At 39.2% G+C, this 21812-nt stretch overlaps 1 protein-coding gene across 2 annotated transcripts in view; it reads right to left on the bottom strand.

Moving 5' to 3' along the window:
- Positions 1–251: 251 nt before the first annotated feature.
- The window catches only part of DPY19L3 (dpy-19 like C-mannosyltransferase 3), a 74655-nt gene continuing 53094 nt past the window's right edge, over positions 252–21812 (bottom strand). For both annotated transcript variants that reach the window (XM_002694919.6, XM_059877491.1), the window contains 7 exons: positions 21247–21369; positions 20752–20863; positions 19899–19955; positions 15660–15742; positions 8699–8831; positions 6090–6248; positions 252–4379 (listed from right to left, as the gene is read on the bottom strand). In XM_002694919.6, coding sequence (XP_002694965.1) covers positions 4218–4379; positions 6090–6248; positions 8699–8831; positions 15660–15742; positions 19899–19955; positions 20752–20863; positions 21247–21369 — 829 coding nt within the window. In that variant the 3' untranslated portion in view covers positions 252–4217. The remainder of the gene's footprint in view (positions 4380–6089; positions 6249–8698; positions 8832–15659; positions 15743–19898; positions 19956–20751; positions 20864–21246; positions 21370–21812) is intronic.

Here is a 21812-nt window from a genome sequence, read left to right as displayed (position 1 = left end):
CTGAAGATAAATTCTGCTGATAGCAGCCTTCTCTTTAGAAACCTTAACTATAACCTTGAGGTTCAAGTGAAGCAAATAAGCAGCTAGCAAACCAAATTTTGTGAAAAAATGAACCCCTTCAACATTAGCAAGCACAATTAAGACCTTGCCACATCCATCTTATGTGATGATACTCTATTTAGCACATATTTAATACACTTCAGTAAGCCAGTTCCTTGTTTTTTGACCTTCAAAGAACTGAGAGACACTCATTTTGTGTAACTTAAAAGAGCTTTATTCAGTACATAATCTTCATACAGTTCAACAAATTATAAAAGCTCTTTGTAAGATTTTACCCATAGGATATTAAGTACAGAAAATGAATTGCCACAAGAAAGTAAGCCTCTCTCTCATTTTCAAAGCTTTTTCCCATGAACAAACAAGCACTCTCTTTTATGCCAAAAGGTTGTTGTATATAACGCACTTAGGAGCATACTGGCCAAGTTATATAATCTGAGAACATTTTGTCTTCCTATTAATTCCAAGGTTTAAACGAAAATTTAAAAATGGAATATTTCTGTGTTACTTTAGGTTAAGTTTTGGCCAAAGATGAGCTAAAATTGTTACAAGGTTCATGTGGAATAAGAATAAACATTTTTAGTTAGTTTTAAAGATGCAGGCCAGATGAAACATTGGTCTGCAGTATCTACATATGCCCTTGAAATCACCAGCCTCAACCAAACACATACAAAGACACGCACACTCACATAAACATATTTGTCTAGTTGATCTCGGTGAGGTCAAGAAAATCACCTTTAAGTGGACAACAAATGACGCAGATAACACCTAACTGTGGTCCTGGCTAATATATCTGAAATGAATTCCTACTTTTAAGTCTATAATAAAGTGACCGGAACCTTTCAACTGTAGTAGATCAGTCACTGTGATCAGCATCAGCAGCTAGTCATTTAATGAAGATAAGTAGGTCAAAGCAGGGAATCGTAACTTCACATGTATAATTTGTATATTCATTTGCTCATCTTTTGATGTAAAGCTGAGACGTTTCCTTTGCATAAGGGCCCAATGACTGTGAGAATCCCAGGGACGGGGGAGCCTGGTGGGCTGATGTCTATGGGGTCACACAGAGTTGGACACGACTGAAGTGACTTAGCAGTAGCAGCCAATGACTGTGGTTTTATTCTTGAATAAATCATACCAATAACATGCTTTGGGTACATTTTAATATCTTCTGATCAGTCTAGATTTTTTTAAAGGTGAAATGAGGACTAAAATAAATAAATCTGTGAAGCAATCTAAGCTCATAAATTTTCTTGAATTTTAAGTACTCCCAATATTTTATAATTTTCCCAAACACAATTAATTTAAAAGCAGTTTTTACTAGTGGTAACGTTTATCAAATATGATCAAAGCATTCTAGCTAACTTTCACAGAAATAATCCTTTTGTTTTAGATCGAAATGTCCTGGATTTATGTTCAATCGTGTATTTACAACAGGAAGTAGAGCATGCACAGACAAGCAGAGAACTCCAAGGAGGGAGCTGAGGCCTGTGAGAACAGAGCAGCGGGGAGCAGCCCCCCGTGGCGCTGGGTGGCAGTCAGCTTACATGACGTTGGAAACCATGAAGGGATCTGGTGAGTTGTGTACGTAAAGGATAATAAGAGCACTTACTGTACTTAGAGTTTCTTTTGAATGCTAACTCTGAAGCAAAATCTAGTGGTATTTCTATGCATAAAATACAGCCGTAATTTGAGGTCATTATCAAATATTAGCACAGCCACGGAGATCCGTGTGGAAGGGACCCTGGGCTACAGGTCACTTGCTCTGGCTCGGCAGAGAGCCAGGAGTCTGCCGCATTCCTCTCTTTCCTCCTGTGTACTCCAAGGAGAGGGTCATAAAAGAGAAAACTGAGGAGCACTAAAATATTTAACATGATTCACTGAGAGATTTGGTCATCAGGAAATAAAAACGTCTACTATACATGGTCACAGTGTTTTGGAAAGAGTGTATGTATGGATTCTGTCTTGCAAGATTTCTTGGCACTTTATATTTTTCACTAAAGACTGAACACTAAGTGTTTTGGCAACAGATGGCACCTAAACCACGAAAAAAAGATTACTGTGTGCCATCAACGCAGTGATGATAAGCATAAAAATTTAAGTACGTGTGTCTAGTATACTGAAACTCCAAATACCCAAATGTGTAGATTATAATAATACATATAGAAATATTTAAAATAAATCAAAATATTTCTGAGAAGGTAATAGGGGGTTTTAAAAACGTAACTAGATAGTCTAACATACTGTACCTTACATGTGCTTGGTTTCAACTAGAGTAAGGCACTCACTGAAGAACGGACTGACCCATGCTGTCAGCTACAATAGGCATGCATCATTACAGAATCAAAGTTTTAGTACTGATTAAAATGTTTCATTATTGTATTATCCTAAACTGCCGTGGTCTCCAACCCTATTAAGGGATATAAGACATAATTCAGGAGTTTCAGTTGCATAATTTAATAACCCAGCTACTGGCAATTTTTTATTTAAATAAGTTGTGATAAAAGCCAAGTGTCCTTGAGTCCAACATGACAGTGTAAAATTTCTTTCTGAATATTGCTTAATAAGTAGTAGGTGAATAAAAAATCATTTGGACATATGATCCATCCATCTTCATGCCTACAGCGATTTACTTTAATACGATTGTGAGGAGAAACATTTAAATCATTTCCAACATGAGAGATGAAAGTTAATCTCATTAGCCATCTTGATTTAGTTGAAAACACAATATGCTTTTATCAGCAACTTCTTTACATGTCCCTATCATTAGAAATTAATTATAAAAGCAATTATCAAAAACTTTGAGCAGGTACAAGGTACACATGATCCTCTTCATTGTTGTTTACAAGTAAGCATGACTTAGAGGCACTTGGTTACCTTTGAGTAAGAAAAAGAACAACCTATCAAGGGCCCTTGCAGTAAGATTGGAGACCACAAATCAAACCTAGTATGAAAATGCTTTCTGCCAAAAATATCATAGTTGTAAGTTAGTTAAGATACAACATTTAAAAAATAGTAAGACTTTGCAAGGTTCTAGGCTGTAAAAAATACAAAGGCTAAAAACAAAGAGTTTACAAAATCTTGCAAACCCAGTAAATTTGAATGAGTAAGAAATAAAGAAAAATTTTCTTACTTACAGGATAGGTTAAATAGTATCAACAGGTTTTAAAATAATAACACTAAACAGTGACAAATTTGACTCAGCTACGTAACATTGCTGCTGCTTTAAGGACTTACAGTATGGAATTTGTAACCCTTTTCTGTGTCCAGCATTAAAAGACGCATGCACGTGCTCATGTACACACATGCACACAGACACACACTGCTGAAGTGCTACCCATTACATTGCAGACACAGCACAACGAAAATTTAGATATATACGAAGGCCTAACATGATCTTTCTTTAAATAGTAAAAGCATGACAAATGGAAAACATTATAAAATTTTTAGGTGAAACAGGACAATAAAGAGCTTTTTAAAAAGTCACCAGTTGGTCTTCACTGGTGAAATAATATTAAATAACTTAATTATGCATTTCCTCAATTCAATTCAACTATAGCTGTTTTAAGTCAATTAAAAATTAGAAGTATTTCAAATCCTGAACAGGCTTTGGATTTACAACAGGATATGCAACTGTTCCGGGCTCCCTAGGTGGCGCTAGTGGTAAAGAACCCACCTGCCAATGCAGGAGACATAAGAGATGCAGGTTTAATCACTGGGTTGGTAAGATCCCCTGGAGGAAGGCATGGCAACCCACTTCAGTATTCTTGCCTGGAGAATCCCATGGACAGAAGAGCCTGGTGGGCTACAGTCCATATGGTTGCAAAGAGTCAGACACAACTGAAGTGACTCAGCATGCACACACGCATGCAACTGTTCAGGCTTCCTATAGAACACTTAATTGTTCTACCCAACAACAAACTTCTAGATCACTTTTAGAAAGTGGAAACATTTAGGCTAAAGAACATTCATGAAACAGGACAAAGACTGAAGCTTGTATAAGATACTTTCAAAGATGGTAATGCTTGTGTAAACATTTGTAGACTTAATCATATCACAGCTTTAAGGTTCGGGCTACCTAATTACATATGAAACATCATCTGAGTTTCATTATGATGGAGTTTCACGTATCAAAAATAGAGATTGAATAGAAAGCTCTGTTACTTGTTTCTGGATAGCTTGTAAACGTGGAATGTTTTGTTCTGGAACACTCTAGTGAAGTATGCTGTGTAGCTGGGCAGGTTTTTTTTAATCTCTTCACAGAAGCGAGGGTGGCCTGCAAGTTTCAAATCAGGATCGTTCTCTCCTGGGCCGTCCATCATCTAAAGCCAAAACAAAACCAGATACAATTTGGGAAAAAAAATCGTATTTACAAGCCAAACATAAGTAGGAATAGGGACTGAGTTTCTTTAAGAATGATATGCTAGTGAACTTAAATTGAATGATGTCAATGTCACCTGCGGCTTGGAGATCATCCGGTTCATCCTTTTTCCCTTTGGAAGTGTGACCCGGGGCTGAAGAGGAGAGTTCTGTGTCCAACAGCGCTTGCCTTTAATGGTAAAGCTAGAACTAGAACTTGGATCTCCTTGTCCTGAGGAACACACTACACTGTTCCTCTCACAAAAATCAAATATAAGAGAAGAATTTCTATGACCAGAGAAAGCTTTTCAACTCATTAGATGGCCTTGTTAGAAAAAGTTACAAAAGTTACCCACGAAGCAAAATTTAAATGCAGGTGTTTGGTCTGTACCTTCTCGGAATTCAAGATAGTTATGGACAGTTATTTTCCTTGGGCAAAAATCAAATATTCCTTTTTCTTCCCTCGGCTTTATTGAAGCATAACTGACAAATTATATATATTTAAGGCATATAATTGATGCTTTGTTACACATAAACATGGGGAAATCAGGACCACAATCAGTGGGTCAGGACATCTGTGTTGGTCAGCCTTTATAAGATAAGTAAGTTCTGGTGACCTGAATGCACAGCATGGCGACGAGTGTTAATCCTGTGCTCTACACTTGAAATCTGCTAAAAGTAGATCGTTAAGTGTTCAGAATCTCAAATTCTGTAGTGAAGTTTTTTAAGAGTTAGACTAGATTTATCACCCCCCCCCATTCTAGAAATATCTATCAGCTTTTATTTTTTTTTATTTTTTATTTTTTTGGTGTCAGCAATCCAATTTATTGATTATGTCCTCAGTGAGGTGGAGGGAGGAAGGGCCACGTCCTCCTACTGCAGACCTTTGATCATCTTGACGGCTTCTGCTCTCTCCTGTCCCTTCAGCCCTGCCTTGGTTTCCCCACTGAGAAGGGAGGGGCTTCTGCTGTCCTATGTGCCTCTATCAGCTTTTAATACAGCCCCAATAATTACAGCAAACACCACTTCTAAAGGGTGAAAATCTTCTGTTTGCTCTATCTGGCACAGCTCCAAAAATATTTTCCCTCAGAAGGGAGAAAAGAGAAGTAGCTTGTTTTCCTGCTCTGGAGCGTAAGCTTGGCCGTAGAAAGCCATCTCTGTGGAAGTGTGTTAGAGGATGGAAAGGGACACCCAATGGGAGAGCAGGGAAGGAAATGAGATTCTGTCGTGGGTGGGGGCGGGGTGGGGGGAGGGCACAGGGGTGGCAGCGATGTGGGCATGGGGCACTGCAGTCATTTTGAACGAGCCAAAATGATGGTTTGGAGAAGCGGTTTTAAAAGGCTGAGGTTTCTTTTTTCACTTCTGAAGCAAGATCGTAAAAAAAAAAAAAAAATTCTACGCAGAGCATGACACAAACCAGGTGAAGACAAAGTTGCTTTATTTGGTGTGAAGCTGGGGATTAGAGCCCCACTCCTATCTCTCCTGCTGTCCAGCTCCCGTGGCAAGTATCTAACATGCCAAGGTAGGAATTCTGCAGAACACAGCAGATGAATGCTTCATCTATCGTGCAATTCTGCAGACACTCAGTCTAAAGGCTGTTACGTTCCTCAGGACTCACCCTGGACCCTCTCCTCCCCGGGAGATGCCCTGTGTGTGCTGGCTGGCATGCTTACGTGTCCATTGGCGACGTCCAGCAGGTCCCGCAGCCGGCAGCCCCGGCGGTGCCTGCGCTCGTAGCAGATGCTGTCTTCCAGGATCACGTAGTCAGTGCCAAACGACCTCAGCAGGGCATGCACTTCCTCTGGGGCCCTCTTTGCATATATCTGATAAACCTTCAAAAGGAGATAAAAAGTGGAATAGGGCAAAATACCAGTTAACCGCTGGGGAAGCTAGTCAAGGACTATCTACGGATGTAACTTCCCCCAGGGGCGAGTCTAATTGCAGCCACCTAGCTCCCTCACCTCTTCCCATGCAGGTCATCTCATTCACCTATAGTCCTGGGGTGTGTGGAACATTTCAAAACAAGAAAATTGTTGGCAAGGGGGAGACTGAGTCATGCTGAATATATTTGGATTTATACACCAAAGAGATCTGGATTGAGAATGTATTACCTTGAGTTATGAATATATTCATTAGCAGATCTTGATTCTAAGACTGCTTCACCAAGGTAAAGAATGAGGCGAAGTGAAAGTCGCTCAGTCCTGTCCGACTCTTTGCGACCCCGTGGACTGCAGCCCGCCAGGCTCCTCTGTCCATGGAATTCTCCAGGCAAGAATACTGGAGTGGGTTGCCATTCCCTTCTCCAAGGTAAATAATGTGATTTAGTAAATAAGGCACGACCTCTCCCTTTGAAAAGGGGACCTTCAGACTAAGGAGTGGAGGAGACTTTGGAGCTACAGATGCGTGTAAGGAGACCCAGCCTCTGATGATGGCAGTTGGGGAACAGGACCCTCACAGGGTCCCTGGACCCGGGCAGGGGAGCACCCATCCTCTACTGCTGCTCTGCTGCACTCGGCTTGACCGGCAGACCCTCCACTTTCTCTCTCGTCTTTCCTGGAGGGAGAGCAACGTGCAGTGCTCAGGGGCACCAGTAGAAGGTGTCTTCCCAGCCACCGCCAGCTTCACTGAAGTCCTGTCTCCTAGGACTTGGCGGGGTGGGGGCGGGGGGAGGTGGATGGGGTGTGCATGGGGAGGGCGTGGTAATGAAGAGAGCTGCTGCTTCCTGTGCCGCCCACTGATTTCTCATATGTCTCTGACTTAGGAGACTGGGTTCTGACAACCTCGGTCAGCATGTCTGGATGGACGCTGAAATGGTACAGGGTATCTGTACTGCTAACACTGTTACGTTAATCCTACCTACAGTCCAGCACCAGCCTCAGAGTAAGGCATTTCAGGAATTTGAAGGTCATGACTGAGGAGGGCACTGGGACCTTCAGGACATCAATTTTTAGGGCATAAAACAGCACTGAGGTAGAGACTGGATCTTGGAGAGGATGAAACACAGCACTCCCATCTCTCGAGTCAAAGTGGTGGCCACCTCCTGGCTGAACTCTGCATTTTGGTGAGCCAGGCACCTTCCCCTCTTCCTCGAGCTAACCTGGGGCTATCTGGAACATTTGGGCCAGTGGGAAAATTCCCATTTTAGCTGAAATCAGACTGTTCTCTTTAAAATGGAGGAGTTAGTAAAAATCATTTGCTTTTAGGCTAGTTATTAATAAACCTCATCCCCCCCCAAAAGACTTTTCAACAGACCTTCAGCCACCACCAAGATTATGAAGTGACTGACAAGAAACACTGAAAAGTCTGGAACCCCTGTTGGTAAGGACTAAGACAGGCAGCCTTCTGTAGCACTGACCGGAATGTAAAGTTGGTGTAATTCATACAGACTTAGTAATTCTATCTCAATAAAAATGCCCATACCCTGTGACCCAGCAACTTCACTTCCAAGAATCTGATGCACACTTGTACCTGTGCAGAGTGAATTCTATACAAGTATGTTATTTGAAACACTGTTCATGGAATTGCAGAAGACAGGCAAACAACCTAAATGGTTAAATAAAATTTGCTATTTCCAAGTAACAAAATATTAGGCAGCTTCAAAAATTGCAAGGAAGCTGTTGAAAAACCAATATGGAACAATCTCCAAAATATATTATATGCCCAAAAAAGGAAGATGTAGTAGGTTAGTTCTTTTGTTTAAAAAAAAAAAAAAGGAGGGAAAAGAATATGAATTTACATGTGTATATACATACACATACATTTGTACATACATAAAATTGCTGGTAATGTTATTTGCCTCCTGGGAGAGGAACTGCTAGTTGAAAAACAGTGTTGGGATGGAGACTTTTCTCTATGTTCTCTTTTGCGTGTTCTTAATTTCTTAACTGTGTGCTGCCCCCCTACATACACACACACACTCACACTCACTCACTCACTCACTAGAAATGGCCCATGAACACTGTGACCAGCACGGCTTGCCCCCTTTCCCTCCTCGCTCCAGTTCCAGGCTCCGAGGGCTCCATCCTCAAACATTCTGCCCTAAACATCTCCAGGTGCACTTCTCCTCGGGTACTCTTCTGACCCGCGAGGAACATAAGGCCTAAACGGCACGCCTTTAATGGACGGGGCAGGTCAAGGTCTAGGCTCCGGAGACGTGAGTCCTACCAGGCACTTCAGTTGTGCCTTCCCCTCAGGACCCGCAAGACAAGCAGCCGGAGCCCCGGCTTTACCAAATACAAGCCAGCCCACAGCTGCCCTGCGAGGAGGAGGGTGAGGCCCTCACCGCTTTGGTCCGCTCTCTGAGGCTGTTGTCTTCGTAGTGTGGGTGGTTGGTTAAGGTCCGTCCCGTGCACAGCTTCACGCCCGCCAGCAGCTGCATGCTTCCAGCAAACACAGCCTTCCCTGGAGTGTTAGCGCTAAAAGATTTTAAGAGTCTGAATTAACCTCACTGCTAAGACTTCCATGAAGACAATGCCACACACTCAGGATGACCCGGCTGTGTTAAGAAAGGCTATGTATGAGTTGGGAAAAACAAGAGGCTGCTGTGATTCTGATCTGCACTCAAGCTGTTCTATGAAATTTTTCCTATCTGATTTTGACAATGACTGGGAAGTTTCTGATTTACTGTTTTGATGGGTTTACTCTTACAATGAATTGTCTTAGGATGTGGGTACCTCCTGAGTCTTCTAGGCTCAATCCCACAACCCTCTCCTGCTCCTGTTCCCAAGGGACAGCTTCTAACAAGAGGCCTTAGAAGACTGCCAGTGCCTTTTGTATTAAACTTAATTAAATGGGCTGCCTAGAGTAAAACAAATTATAATGCTAGAAACTGCAGCTGGCCATGAGTTGATTCCAAGGGTTTTTGGTTAAAACAAGAAAAAAAGGATCACAGATACTACTATAAATTACTTTTCAGAAAAAAATAATGGCTAAAAACAAAAGAACACGGAAAGAAGATTCTGAACCAGCAGATATCTTATTACTCGGTATGAAGCTATACAACATTTTTGGTGCGAGGCAGAAGTATTTTATGTATTCCTCTCCTTTAGCCCTGATTATGAAAGACTGCATGCATCTTAAGGAGTACAGGACATTCTGATACTAAATTACGGTCTCACTTTCCAGTTATCACCAAGCTGTGACTCTCCGCTTCCCCATAGGGTGTGAGGGACAGCTGACGGAGGGCCAAGGGAAGACTTCCTGATTGCTGTGATACCGTGAAAGCATGTTTTCCTTTTCCCCCTGGAAAAAACTAATCTTAGTCGTTGATCCAATTCCCTTCCAAAACCTGGGAGCTACCTTCAAATCAATGAGGTGTCATTTTATTGTGAAGAACATAACAGCTGTTCTATGGACTCTCCTTAATGCAGAATTTCCAGTAAAGGTCCACTGGAATAGTGTGAGATACACTCACCCTTCTTGTGTTAAAAACAAGGAGCTGTGGCTGCTAGGGTGAGTTAAAATGGACATAGTCTTTTTGAGAAGGAGTCTAACTGAAATCATTAAAACTATTGCAGAAAAAGCCAGAGCATACCATTCTCAATGTTTTGGACATCAGGGCAGGAAACTTGCTCTAATGTTCATTCTAAGAGGAGCCTCATTGTATTCATACATTCCATGAGGATATTCTAACTTATTACATTTTTACGCTAAGACTACAGCATGAACACCACTCAACAAAGGCCTTAGGATGTCTACAAGCAAGGAATTCTACAGCTCAAGCCAAAACACTGACAAATAATATACTTTACAAAAGTGCAATATTTTCTAACAATGACATCTAGTTCACTTGAATTCCAATAACCTTTCTTAAAGTGATAGAATTACAGTGAGCACTCACAGGGAATGACATAGGCTGTACCCTCCCTCATTCCTGTCGGACGCCAGAATGGATTACAAGAGAAAAACTTTTACATGAACCTGGCTGTGCTTCACAGGATATCATCATTCTGACAACCAGATCCAAGAACACAGGCATAAATACATGTCTGCTCTGTCCCCCGCCCCAAACCAGCACTTTATAAGAAATTCTTGACATGTGTCCCACATGATCAGGGAAATAGGAGGGCTTAAATGAAAAAGGGTAAAGCTGCACAGAGTTCCTTAGTGAAAGATTTTCTAACAATTCAGCTTAATTCAATGAATACTTACTAAATGCTCAGTCTGTGCCATATATACTATGCTGCTCTCATTTATAGAGTATCATAATTGCTAAAGAGAACAGATATGAACAAATGAGATGAAAGAAAATGTCAACATTTTTCCCAAATCTGTCTTCTTTCCTTCTGAATACTCTTAACTGGAACAAAACATCCTACTGCAATACCTTATACAAAGAAGATGTCTTTGGGTCCTCTGAACCAAAGAGATTTAGAATGCGGGGAGAAGATGTGTCTGGTCTCCGTGTTTGGCAAAGCACGAGGTCAAGGTGAGAACTCACAGAGACAGAACCATCCTGGTCTGTATAGTCTTACTGAAATGCAGCAGCTGCGCTGACAGTATCCACTCAAATCTTTAGGCTGTCTGAGTATCATCATTTTGAATATGCAACAGGATTCAACATCAGGGAGATGCACAGAGCTGTTTGTAATGTTGGCCAAGATGGCTGACTGGCCTGTTATCTATTCATGGCTAACGAACAAGGCTTCTTTCCCCTTCCTGGGCTATCATCAGAATACTTCAATGAGTTATATAGTTCACAAAGGTTTAAAACGTCAACAATCCTAAACTGCTTGGTGGGGACTTACAAGGTTCTACTTGCTTCAGCCAAAAGTTATTACTGAGAGCCTACTACGTGCTGGGCTGATATGATACCCTGTCTTCAAGCAGCTTACTGGTTGACAGACTCAGCTCCCACCACTGGCAAACACTTCAAAACAAACCCGTAACTAGTCCACCACATACTGACGCCTGCCTTTTGTGGGCCTGCAGCTGTGCTGGAAATGGAACACCTCAGACGCGGCAGGACAGTGGTAAACACGCCTCTCCCCTCTGACAGCACCTGCTGCCCCTGGCTCCCCGCTGGCTACGGTCCCCAAGGCAACTGCAGCCTCACCAGGAGAGCAGGTCATGCCACATGACCGCTTAGAGGAGGTGAGGCTCATTCAACTGTGACAAGATTTTCATGTTTGGCCTCATTAGTAAAAGAGTCAGAAAGTTTAAAAGAAATGTAATCCGTCTCAACTGCAGGTGCTACAATCCTCCGGATTCTTAAAGAGTCTTTCACTAAAGGTTCTTGGTTTCATTTTCAGCAAAATACAAGCACCCTAATGCCTATGAAATGGATTTAGATATAATAATTTCTTTGAAAACGACTGACTTCCAAGCATACTAAAGATGCTGTTTATTCACGGGGTTGTTTGACTTGGTTTTATGTGCTAGCCCTGTGGTAAATCTGGGACATTTAACTGCTCCCTTAAATATTTAATTTTACCCATAAAGCAAATGCAGAAGTAAAACAAGCAAAGTGAAACAAAATGAAAAAGAATCACACGTTTTCTAAACTTTAAAAACCTAGGTTTGCAGTATTTTATGTTTTCTGTGGTAAGCTCAGTGGGCGAAGGGAGCAGGGGTTCTTTGTCTTGACTTAAAATATGCAGCGTGACAGATGGAACGATGGGTATTCTTCCTTCACGGACACTTCTGCTGACACAGTCTGTGGTCTGTGTCTAAAATAGCTAATGTGCTTTTAACCATTGAATGACACTTTTCTATTATAGAAAAACAAAGCAATTTTTACCAATGTTTGAACAAATGATGTATAAAATGAAAGAATAATTTGTTTTTATAGCTCTCTGCCAAGCTCCATAGCAGGCTGCCCAACCTGCAAACAATTTATTCTGTAAGAAATGTCACTAAATAATGACAAGGACTCACAGGTCAAATGGATTTACATTATATAATTTAAATGTCATTCTAGGAAGACCTGATGGCATTTTTGAACAAATAATCTCATTTATTTTTGAAGCTCTAAGCTTCAACAAGTTAATTACTGTTGAACTAATGGGTAAACTGAGCATTATAATATAACGTGTGAACATTTGCTTTATCTACACGTCAAAAATTTATAGAATTATGCAAATGCCACAAAATGATTCATTAAATATAAAAGAGGCTTATTGGCATTTAAGGTCTGAACTTAACCTACATCATATTTAAAATATACTGTAATTCTTTCTGCTTTGATTGTGAAGGAAGTCTGGTCCATTTTTTCAGGCCCATTGAGAAAATATTGCACATGCAGGCTTCATCACTGGAAAGAAACTATTTCTAGAGAAAATCTCCTATAGCCAAGTAGGTAAAATGTCACACCTCAAAACAGTCTATCTGAATTGCACAGTGTCCAAGAAATGTCTCAGGAGCCAAAAATGAAACACTCTAAGGATACAAAGGAACAAGGAATGAACTACCAATTGCTGTGAGATTTGGCCTTGAAGTAAATGTGCTTTCTAGTCACACACAAAATTTATAAAAGTTCCACCTGGGTTCTGCTGAAAGAGATACTAGAAAGTAAAACAAAAAAGCCAGGTTTTTAATTTTCGTATTCAGGAAGAACATCATTAGCAAAAAGGGGTTAATGTGAACACATACACTTAAATCTACTGGAAAATAGGGCATGCTGCACCTCAGTATAACACGGAAGGTAGGCAACCAGCCCCATGAACACACAGTTGGGGCTGTGGAAGGCATGGAGAGATGACGTCCTAGTTCTCACAGGGAAGACGCTGGGGGCCAGACTGCAACAAAAGGTCCTCACTGATTAAAGAAGAATTTAATCTTCAAGCATCAAGCCCTAGCATCAAGTACATGAGGCAGACTGGGAGATGGTGGTAGCTTCTTCTGAACACTTTGCACAAGGGTTGCCCCTGCTGAAATAGAGAGTCATTTGTCTTTCTGAGTTTCTTCAGGTCACTGTTTCTTGTTCTGACTCATTCTAGAGGCTGAGCAGCCATCCTGCAAGGGAAGCTGTGCCCTGACCCCAAAAGATGCTGTCATGACCACCCTGACAAAGGACAGATGTGAGCATATCACTCTGGCTACCTGAAAACAGAAGCAGACAGGATGGAGAGGAGGCGTCTCTCAGTAACAGTGCTGGGTGGGACCAGAGGCCCAGCTGCTGCCTTCAGGCAATTCCAAACAGGCTTTCAGATACACTCCACGAATCCTTAGCCCACAGCCTTTCCTCCAGCACAGCTCAGACCCAGTAATGTCACGAACTCTGTGTGATTAGTCAAGGTAGTAGAGTCAAAGTAGAAGGTCATATTTTACATTTAAAAGCAGAAGAAATCAGGACAGGTTAAATGAATAATAAAGTGTATTTGCTTGTGTTTGGAAATGAAATCTAGACTAGAGCTGATTTAAATGTTGATTTAAACAAATGCATTTTGTGTCTAAACAGACCCTATTTTGACATACATTCATCATCACTTAAGCTTATTTCACAAACATGCCTAGCAGCTATTTTTGCAAAAACAATAATTTAGATTTGAAGTCTTTGAAGGGAAAACAGGCAAGATTAGATCACAATGGAACCATTTTTAGGGGAACAATACAAATCCTTCAGTTGCTGAGATCTATAAAAAGTGAAAAGAGTAAGTCTACATACAGGGAGAAGAACTGTTAGTGGAAGGAGAATGTAAGAACAAAGCCCACTTTCCCAAATGCAGACTAAAAGATTATCTTCTTTACACATGGAATAAACTCTCATCCATAATTTTTCAGAACCAGAAATGTTATTTTAAATAACCTCTGTGAGCGAAAGCATGAAAATAAAGGCATTACAATAAGTATATCCAGTCTGACACAGCCAAAGATAACTCCGCTAGAACAAAACCTTAATGACATTACAATTAATTCCTAAAAGACCGGGAAGTGGAGGTGGGATGTTTCTAATGCCAATCCAAGTAGATCCAGAAGGTGTGCCACCCCCAGGACTGTACCCGAGGGGGCACCCTACAGCACTCCTAACAGTGGTGCAATCTGAAAAACAGAAAACATCAGCCTCACCTTCAGATGCACATGTCAGAAATTTCCAGCTGACTATAGCTAATGCAAAAGTAATCAGCTTTTCTTTATAGGAATAAGCCTTTTTTTTCTTACACAATAAATACTGAAGGAATTATTGTCTGCCATGATGTAAAGTTAAATCAATAAATAAAGATAAAGCACTGCTTCATACTCTCAGCACTGGAAATATATGAAAAATTATACTCACTGCATCTAGTCAAATCCAGTCCAACATTGGGACCAAAGCCACATATATATTTTAGATACAAGTCTCTATAAAATCCATGTATTGTACTCAAGAGGCCCAAGCTATCAAACATTTACCATCGCTTAATACACAAGCAGTGCTAAACTGTACTGGTTAGTGAACATCAGCCACGAGCAAGTGCCAATATGGCTACTAAAATTCTAAGTGATGGAGACAATACAGCCGACGCTTTCAGAATATGTCACATAAGATTTGCAACATCTATTTATGTGGAAATAATTACACTGCTGCGTTTTGGTTATAAAATAGGGAAATACAACATTACAGGGCACAGGAATGCTGCTTGGAGTAAAAGAGTTAATTTTTGCTGGTGGGAGGTGGGTTTCATTAACAAAACTTTGAAAAACATGAATCTCATTCTGCTGCTGAATGCTGAGGTGAAGCAACTGTGCAGGCAAAAATAAAAACCAATATAACATGAAAGCATTATGATGTTCGAGGAAGGAAAAGCTCTAGCTTTTGTATTTTAAATTTTCTCTAGGCCTAGTCTTGGGCAATATGATCAGTTAAAATGAAGTCTGCACTGAGCTAGTATGACTCTACTGAACTGTATTTTTTTTTACCGTATAATTTTAAAATGATTAACAAGGAAAGAATACTTTATATGTCAGTATTAATAGAAAATTTGAATGCTATTAAAGGGAAAGAAATGCTAAAGATAATACTGGCAGAGAACATAAAACTTGATTTCCACTGCTGTCACTGCTCTGACATATCTTCCGATTCTTTTCCCCTCTCTATACTGGTACTTTCCCTTCTTCACGGGACTGTGGTTAGAGAGAACATTTCTTGAATGGAAAGAAATTATTTTCAAGTATAGAGTTTTAAAGAAAAAACTTGAGAATGAATGTATCTTCATAATTAGATTCAGAAAAAAAAAAAAAAAAAAGACCAAAAACCAAATGAGGCCTACAGTGACTCTTAAAAAGGCACTTTAATTTTTAAAGGTTAAAAAAAAAAATCCTCTTACTTAATCCAGTTCATCAGCTCCACTGTATCTGGATCATAGAATTCTCTCAACTCGGAGAGTTCATCCATCATTCCTGGCCAGAACTGAAATTAAAAACAAAACTAAACAAAAACAAAATCCACCCCCAGGCCCACAGCTATCACTAAAATTAAAGTGAAAAAGGAGAAACTGCATATAACTTCTGAACTAAGTAAACCCAGTAACTGGAATAGAACTCCTTCCCCTCCTTACACTTCTAAGTGTAAAGTGAGACAAAATCTGAGAAAAGTTCCCCAAATCATTTTGAGCTGCAGCTAATTGGAAGTACTGGTGTTGCCAACTGTAAAAACTGAGCTTTTATTTTACACTAACAAAAATGCTGTTGTATGTGTGTTAATATCTAGTAAAACATTAATTTGGATATGATAGGAGTGGCAACCATGAGGAAGTTCACAGGATATGAGAAAAATGTGACTAACTAACTCCATGTATTTATCTTTAAATGCAGAATGTACCCTTTGAATACAGAATCTCATTGTACCCTCACAACTCTTCAGGGAGAAAGATGACGCAGAAGGCATCATTACCATGAATATCTGTTCTTCATTTTTCTGGTTTAGAGACCTTGGCTCAGAGAGATAGATAACCTGACTTGCTCAGATCAGACTGGCAGAGTCACAACTGGAAACTTTTCATTCTGTGCTATGGTGAGTATATTGTTTGTACTAAAATCTGGACAAATGGTTTGATGAATATTAATATAATTACAGGTACAAAGGGAGAGAAGAATATTTGAAAGAAGGGTAGTCCAGGAAAACCTGGTACATATGAGTACTATCTTTATGCCATGGTGCCTCCTACTCAACTGGAGTTACTTAAGCTATGAAAATATAATGCAAAAATACATGCTGAATCCACTGCTTTTATATTATAACTTGTCTAATTCAACTATTAATTAAATGTTCATTGTTTTATCAAATGGCAGTTACCTAAGAAGACTTGATCATCTAAATACATGTTAGGATGAACTACAGAACTCAAGACCTATATTGAAACAGAAGCCCAATAATAATGTATCTATACTTCATTAATGTAAATAGAAATTTTCTGTTTAAGAACCATTAACTAGAACCAAAGTGGCACCTGACTGGTCTGTGGCTGTTTTTTAAATCCCCATCACTTTCTTATCTTCTTATCATCTCATCTTTGGCCATTTTTACTGCTCATTCATATCTGGTCTCCAGGGTGGGTAAATCAGGAAAATTGTTGGTGATGGAAAATCAGGTGTCTGCACTACTAATCCTAGGTTTCAGAAGAAATGTAATAAAAATTACTGATTAAATGATGACGTTTGTAAGATTTCAATTACCCATTGTCCCTATTAATTTTGATAATAATAGAATACCAACTTTTAAATGATATTTTAATTATTTTGGTATAAAACATTTTGAAACCTGTGAATCAATGATTATCAGATTTTTTTCCTAGTTTGAAAGTTGCTGTTGTTAATTCTGAAAATGTTATAATCTAATAACACAGTCTTACGGCAAACGTCTTAAACGCTGTGTGAAAAAATGCCTAATTAACTAAATGCTGTTGGCTAAATGATCAGCAGTAGTTTGTATGAGACTTCAGATATCCAAATAAGTGAATTAACATGAGGGCAATGATTTTATTAAACTCTTGATTTTTGAGTGGAGACTAGTACATACTTTTCCCTTTAAAAGAGGATTATCCTAAGCAGACATAGAGCAAAATAGGTATTATTAACAAGAAAATTTGAAATCCTCATTACAAGTGCTATGTAAATAAACTTAAATCAGACTTTGAAATATTAGTTCCTATTTCTTACAGATAAATCTATTCAATAGTTGGAAAACATTCAGTTTCAGGCTAACTGCTAATATGCATAAAATCTTTATTGTCTTTGTGATTTTGTATTTTACACGTTCTGAGAAGCTGAACTATGTAAATGAAACTATACAGTGAAAGCTGGATGCATCAGATTTCTCCTGAAGTCCAATACTGAGAGAGGCCTGGCCACCTGTCTTTGAAAGGATTCTTCAGAATTACTACTATCTGTCCTGTGTGTGTGTGTGTGTGTGTGTGTGTGTGTCTGTGTGCGTGCACACGCTCACACACACACACACACACACACACACACACACACATTCAGTCGTGTCCGACTCTTTGCAACCCTCTGGACTGCAGCCCACCAGGCTCCTCTGTCCATGGGATTTTCTGGGCAAGAATACTGGAGTGGGTTGCCATTTCCTCCTCTCCAGGGGATCTTCCTGACCCAGGGATTGTACCCACGCCTCTTGCGCCTCCTGCATTAGCAGGATTCTTTACCACTGCGCCACCTGGGAAGCCCACTAACTGTCTTACTCAGGATATATCTACAAAGACTTCCTAAGCAAGTGATGGCCTTTTCAGTGCTATCATTGGTTCTTCTCTGGCAATGGTTCTCAAGAGGGGTGGTGTCGGGGGATTCTGCCACGCCGGTAAGGGGACGTTTTGCAGTGTCTACAAATGTTTTTATTTTTGACAGTCACACCTGGAGGTTGGTGCTATTAGCATGTAGTGGGTAGAAGGTAGGGATGCTGCCAAGTGTCCTAGAACGCTCAGGACAGCCCTTAAGTCAAAGAATTATCCGGACAAAGTGCCCACGGTGCTGCCGCTGAGAAGCCATCCTACAGGGGTTTCTTAAGCGTGGGGGTGCAGTAGCACCACCGGGGAGGGCTGGTTAAACCTGGATCCCTGGACCCCACTCCCAGAGCTCCTGATGCGGTGGGTCTAGAGTAGGACCCAAACATCCGTGATTCTAACAGGTTCCCACGTGATGCTGATGCTGCCTGTTTATTTCTTCTATTATGTCCTTCCTCAATTTTGTCCAGAACAAGAGACTTTAGTCCTCAAGTAGCTTTTAAAAAAAATCAACAAATGTTCAAATAAATATTTGAGACATCAAGGAACTCAGCCCCACACAGAACAGTGGGAGAAAAGACTGCTGGGGTGTGTGTCCTTAGTGGTGAGTCAAGGATGAAGGTGAGCTGAATCTTTTCTGTGCTCTATGTCTGAGAATCAATGTGTAAAGATAAAGTTACCTCCTTCATCAACACACTTATACTCTGCTTAATCCTTAGTTGTTGCTTTCCAGATGTTTTTAAGAAGTTTCATTTACTTACAGTAGAGCAATAAAATTCCCAGAGGCATGGCGACAGAAATGATCTAGTTCTATGTTTGCCAGTATCTGGGAATTGGCACAGTGGTCTGCCTATAATAGCAAATGTTTTGGTAGACAGGAATATGATAGAACATAATTTTTTGAAATAGTTACAACAGAACTGTTCAATACAGTGATTATCAGACACTTATTCTTAGCCTAAAAACTTTGCTTCAAAAAAATCTTACATGAAAATACAAGCAAATAAACTCAGAAGCTGAGCTGGTAAAGCTGATCTTTTCTGTGGGAGAGTCTCCCCACATCCCACCACCTTCTTTAGCTACCCTCCTAAATCAGAAGCTATACACAGGAGAGTTTGAAATCTACTGTTCTAAAGTCTGAAGAAAAAAACCCTAAACTTAAAATATATATGTTTTTTTTTCCTTTTAAGAGAGGGTAAGAGCTCAATTGGATAAAACCATTCAAGTTCCCTGCCGAGGTAACAATTCAAGTGTCTAAATTTCAAAGATGTGAAAACACAGACTCATGGTTTTTATGGGGGAGTCTCAGAACTGAAACACAGTTAATGCTGTTTCAGAAATCAGTCAACTGAGAATATGAAGAATTTCTTTACTTCCTGCTGAAACTGAAGAACAGATCACAAAGCTAATCTTAGACTGTATTTATATGTGCTCGGTCTTCTTACACAGATGATTTTAAGCATCTAATAAAATGTGTAGGTTAAAGTAAGATGCATTTTAAGATCTTACTCTATCAAAAGCAGGTAATGGGGAAAACTAATTTTTCTCAAAATGGGTCTGAAAACATCTTTATTTTCAGAGTTTGTATCAGCTGAATAGTAAGTCAGAACCAAAATTAACTAGAATAATTAAACTGTAGTATTTTTTGCTGTAATGTTTTTATCTGTTAACCCCCTTTTTGGGAAGTAGATTGCTTTTCCTATCAATGTCAATTGCCATAAGAAACTAAGCAGATACCTGCAAACCACTCTACTTGCCAATGACACTAAAGTACACTGAGTCAAAGCAATTATTCTGCTAAATAAAGACAAGAATGAGGACAATTAGTCTTACCTTATAGCACAGATACAGCAGTATTAATATCGGTATTGAATATCGCATTATACATATCTATATAAGAAAGACATTATTTAGATTACAAGTATTTGGAATACTTTTACTTTATATTTTTGCTTTGTAAATACATTATTATAAAAAATATATATATATATAATCTAACAGGGCATGAATCTCCAATAGGTGAAAAAAAATGAGTCAATCATTTGTAAGGTATTTGTAGCTTCCACCATATTGCCACCTAGTGAGTTTATAGGGCAGAACAATCCAGAACTGCACTTATGGGCTATTAATCATTACCATATTCTTATTAGTAATTATATACATATTATATATTATAGTAATTAACAATAATAATAGTGATAACTCTAGATAATGGGATTACTGGTAATTTTTAATATTCCTTTTTGTGCTTTTCAGTATTTCCAAATTCTGTATTATGAACATATCTAACTATGAAAAAAAAATTAGAAAATAAAACTAAAATTAAGCAAAAAATTATTTTAAAATAATTCCTTATAATGCAGGGAACCCAAAGCTCGTCCTCTGTGATAACCTGGAGGGATGGGATGGAGGGGGGAGGGGGGAGGGGGGGGTTCAGGAGGGAGGGGACACATGTATACCTGTGGCCAATTCATGTATAGCAGTGGCCATCACAATATTGTAAAGTGATTATCCTCCAATTAAAATAAATAAGTTTAAAAAAATTATAATATATCAATTATTTTATTTTTAAAGTTTAGTATCCATTTTATCAAACTGATACTTGGACAACTCTTGGGAAAACAGAATTGATAATGAAAGAAATACTGAAAGTCAAAAATGAAATGGAAAAAGAGATAGCACTGACCCTCTTTGGGTTATAAAGATGGATCAACTTCAGAAGTAACTCCCATATTTCAGGGCTGCATAAGCCAAATGACGCAAACACACACATGTGGGACGTCCAGAGGTACTTCATTCTGTAAGAAACAGGCAGGCAAAGGTCAACAGCGCCAACTGTGCAGAAGCCGGAGACAGCTGTCAAGGCGGCTATATCGTTTGTGATCACTATATTATTTGTGATCATAGAACTTACTAAAACTATGCAGAAACCAACTGCCAAGGGGTTAGTTATTAATTCCACTGCCTTTTGAGAACCATCCTATAAGTAAAAATAGAGGAATATTTGGTAATTAGAACTGGTTTTAAATGGTATTTTGTACTGGGAGAAGACAGTAAATAAGGATATTTTTATGGGAACCATAATCATTAAAGAAGATGATTGTCAGTTTCCAAATTACATTGCTAAACTATGTCAGGTAAAGAGTGGTCATAAAAAAATAAATAGATAAGACAAAAATACCTCATTGTACTCAATGCCAAGAATCCAAACAGAATCGTGTGTATTAAATTGTAGGCAGTGTCTGGTTTCAGGCCAATTGTGTACTTTCCCATTTTACACATGGACTGCTGATTGGCAGAATCACTGGATAAAACAGCACATATACAAAATTAGTACTTAATTTTAATTCAGCTAAATCTTTGTTAAAGAAGAAGATACAAGAAAGCTATGCCTTCATATATTTAGAAACGTTTTATTTCCCTAAAATAAAGTGAATCAGCTCTGATCAATTTTGAATTTGTTTATGAGGCCAAAATTGTCATACTATAAATATATTATTAGAGTACTTAAAACTGCATAAATTTCATTTTAATTTAAGCAAAACCTTAAAGTCCTTCAATCCCTTCAATTATAAGAGACAGCAAAAAATTTTGGAATCATTGAAACTATAAGAGATCTTCAGAGGTGTTGTAGTACTCATATTTTTCTAGTTTTTACAAATAAGAAGTAAAACTGTATCCATAAACTTGGAATTCAGTAGTTTTATGAATCAATGATCACATTCTTAACCTATCACCGAACCTCAT

The sequence above is a fragment of the Bos taurus genome, chromosome 18 (assembly GCF_002263795.3).
Source record: "Bos taurus isolate L1 Dominette 01449 registration number 42190680 breed Hereford chromosome 18, ARS-UCD2.0, whole genome shotgun sequence".
Lineage (NCBI taxonomy): Eukaryota > Metazoa > Chordata > Mammalia > Artiodactyla > Bovidae > Bos > Bos taurus.
Note: the sequence above shows the minus strand (reverse complement) of the source record. Positions and strands in the feature narration are given on the sequence as shown.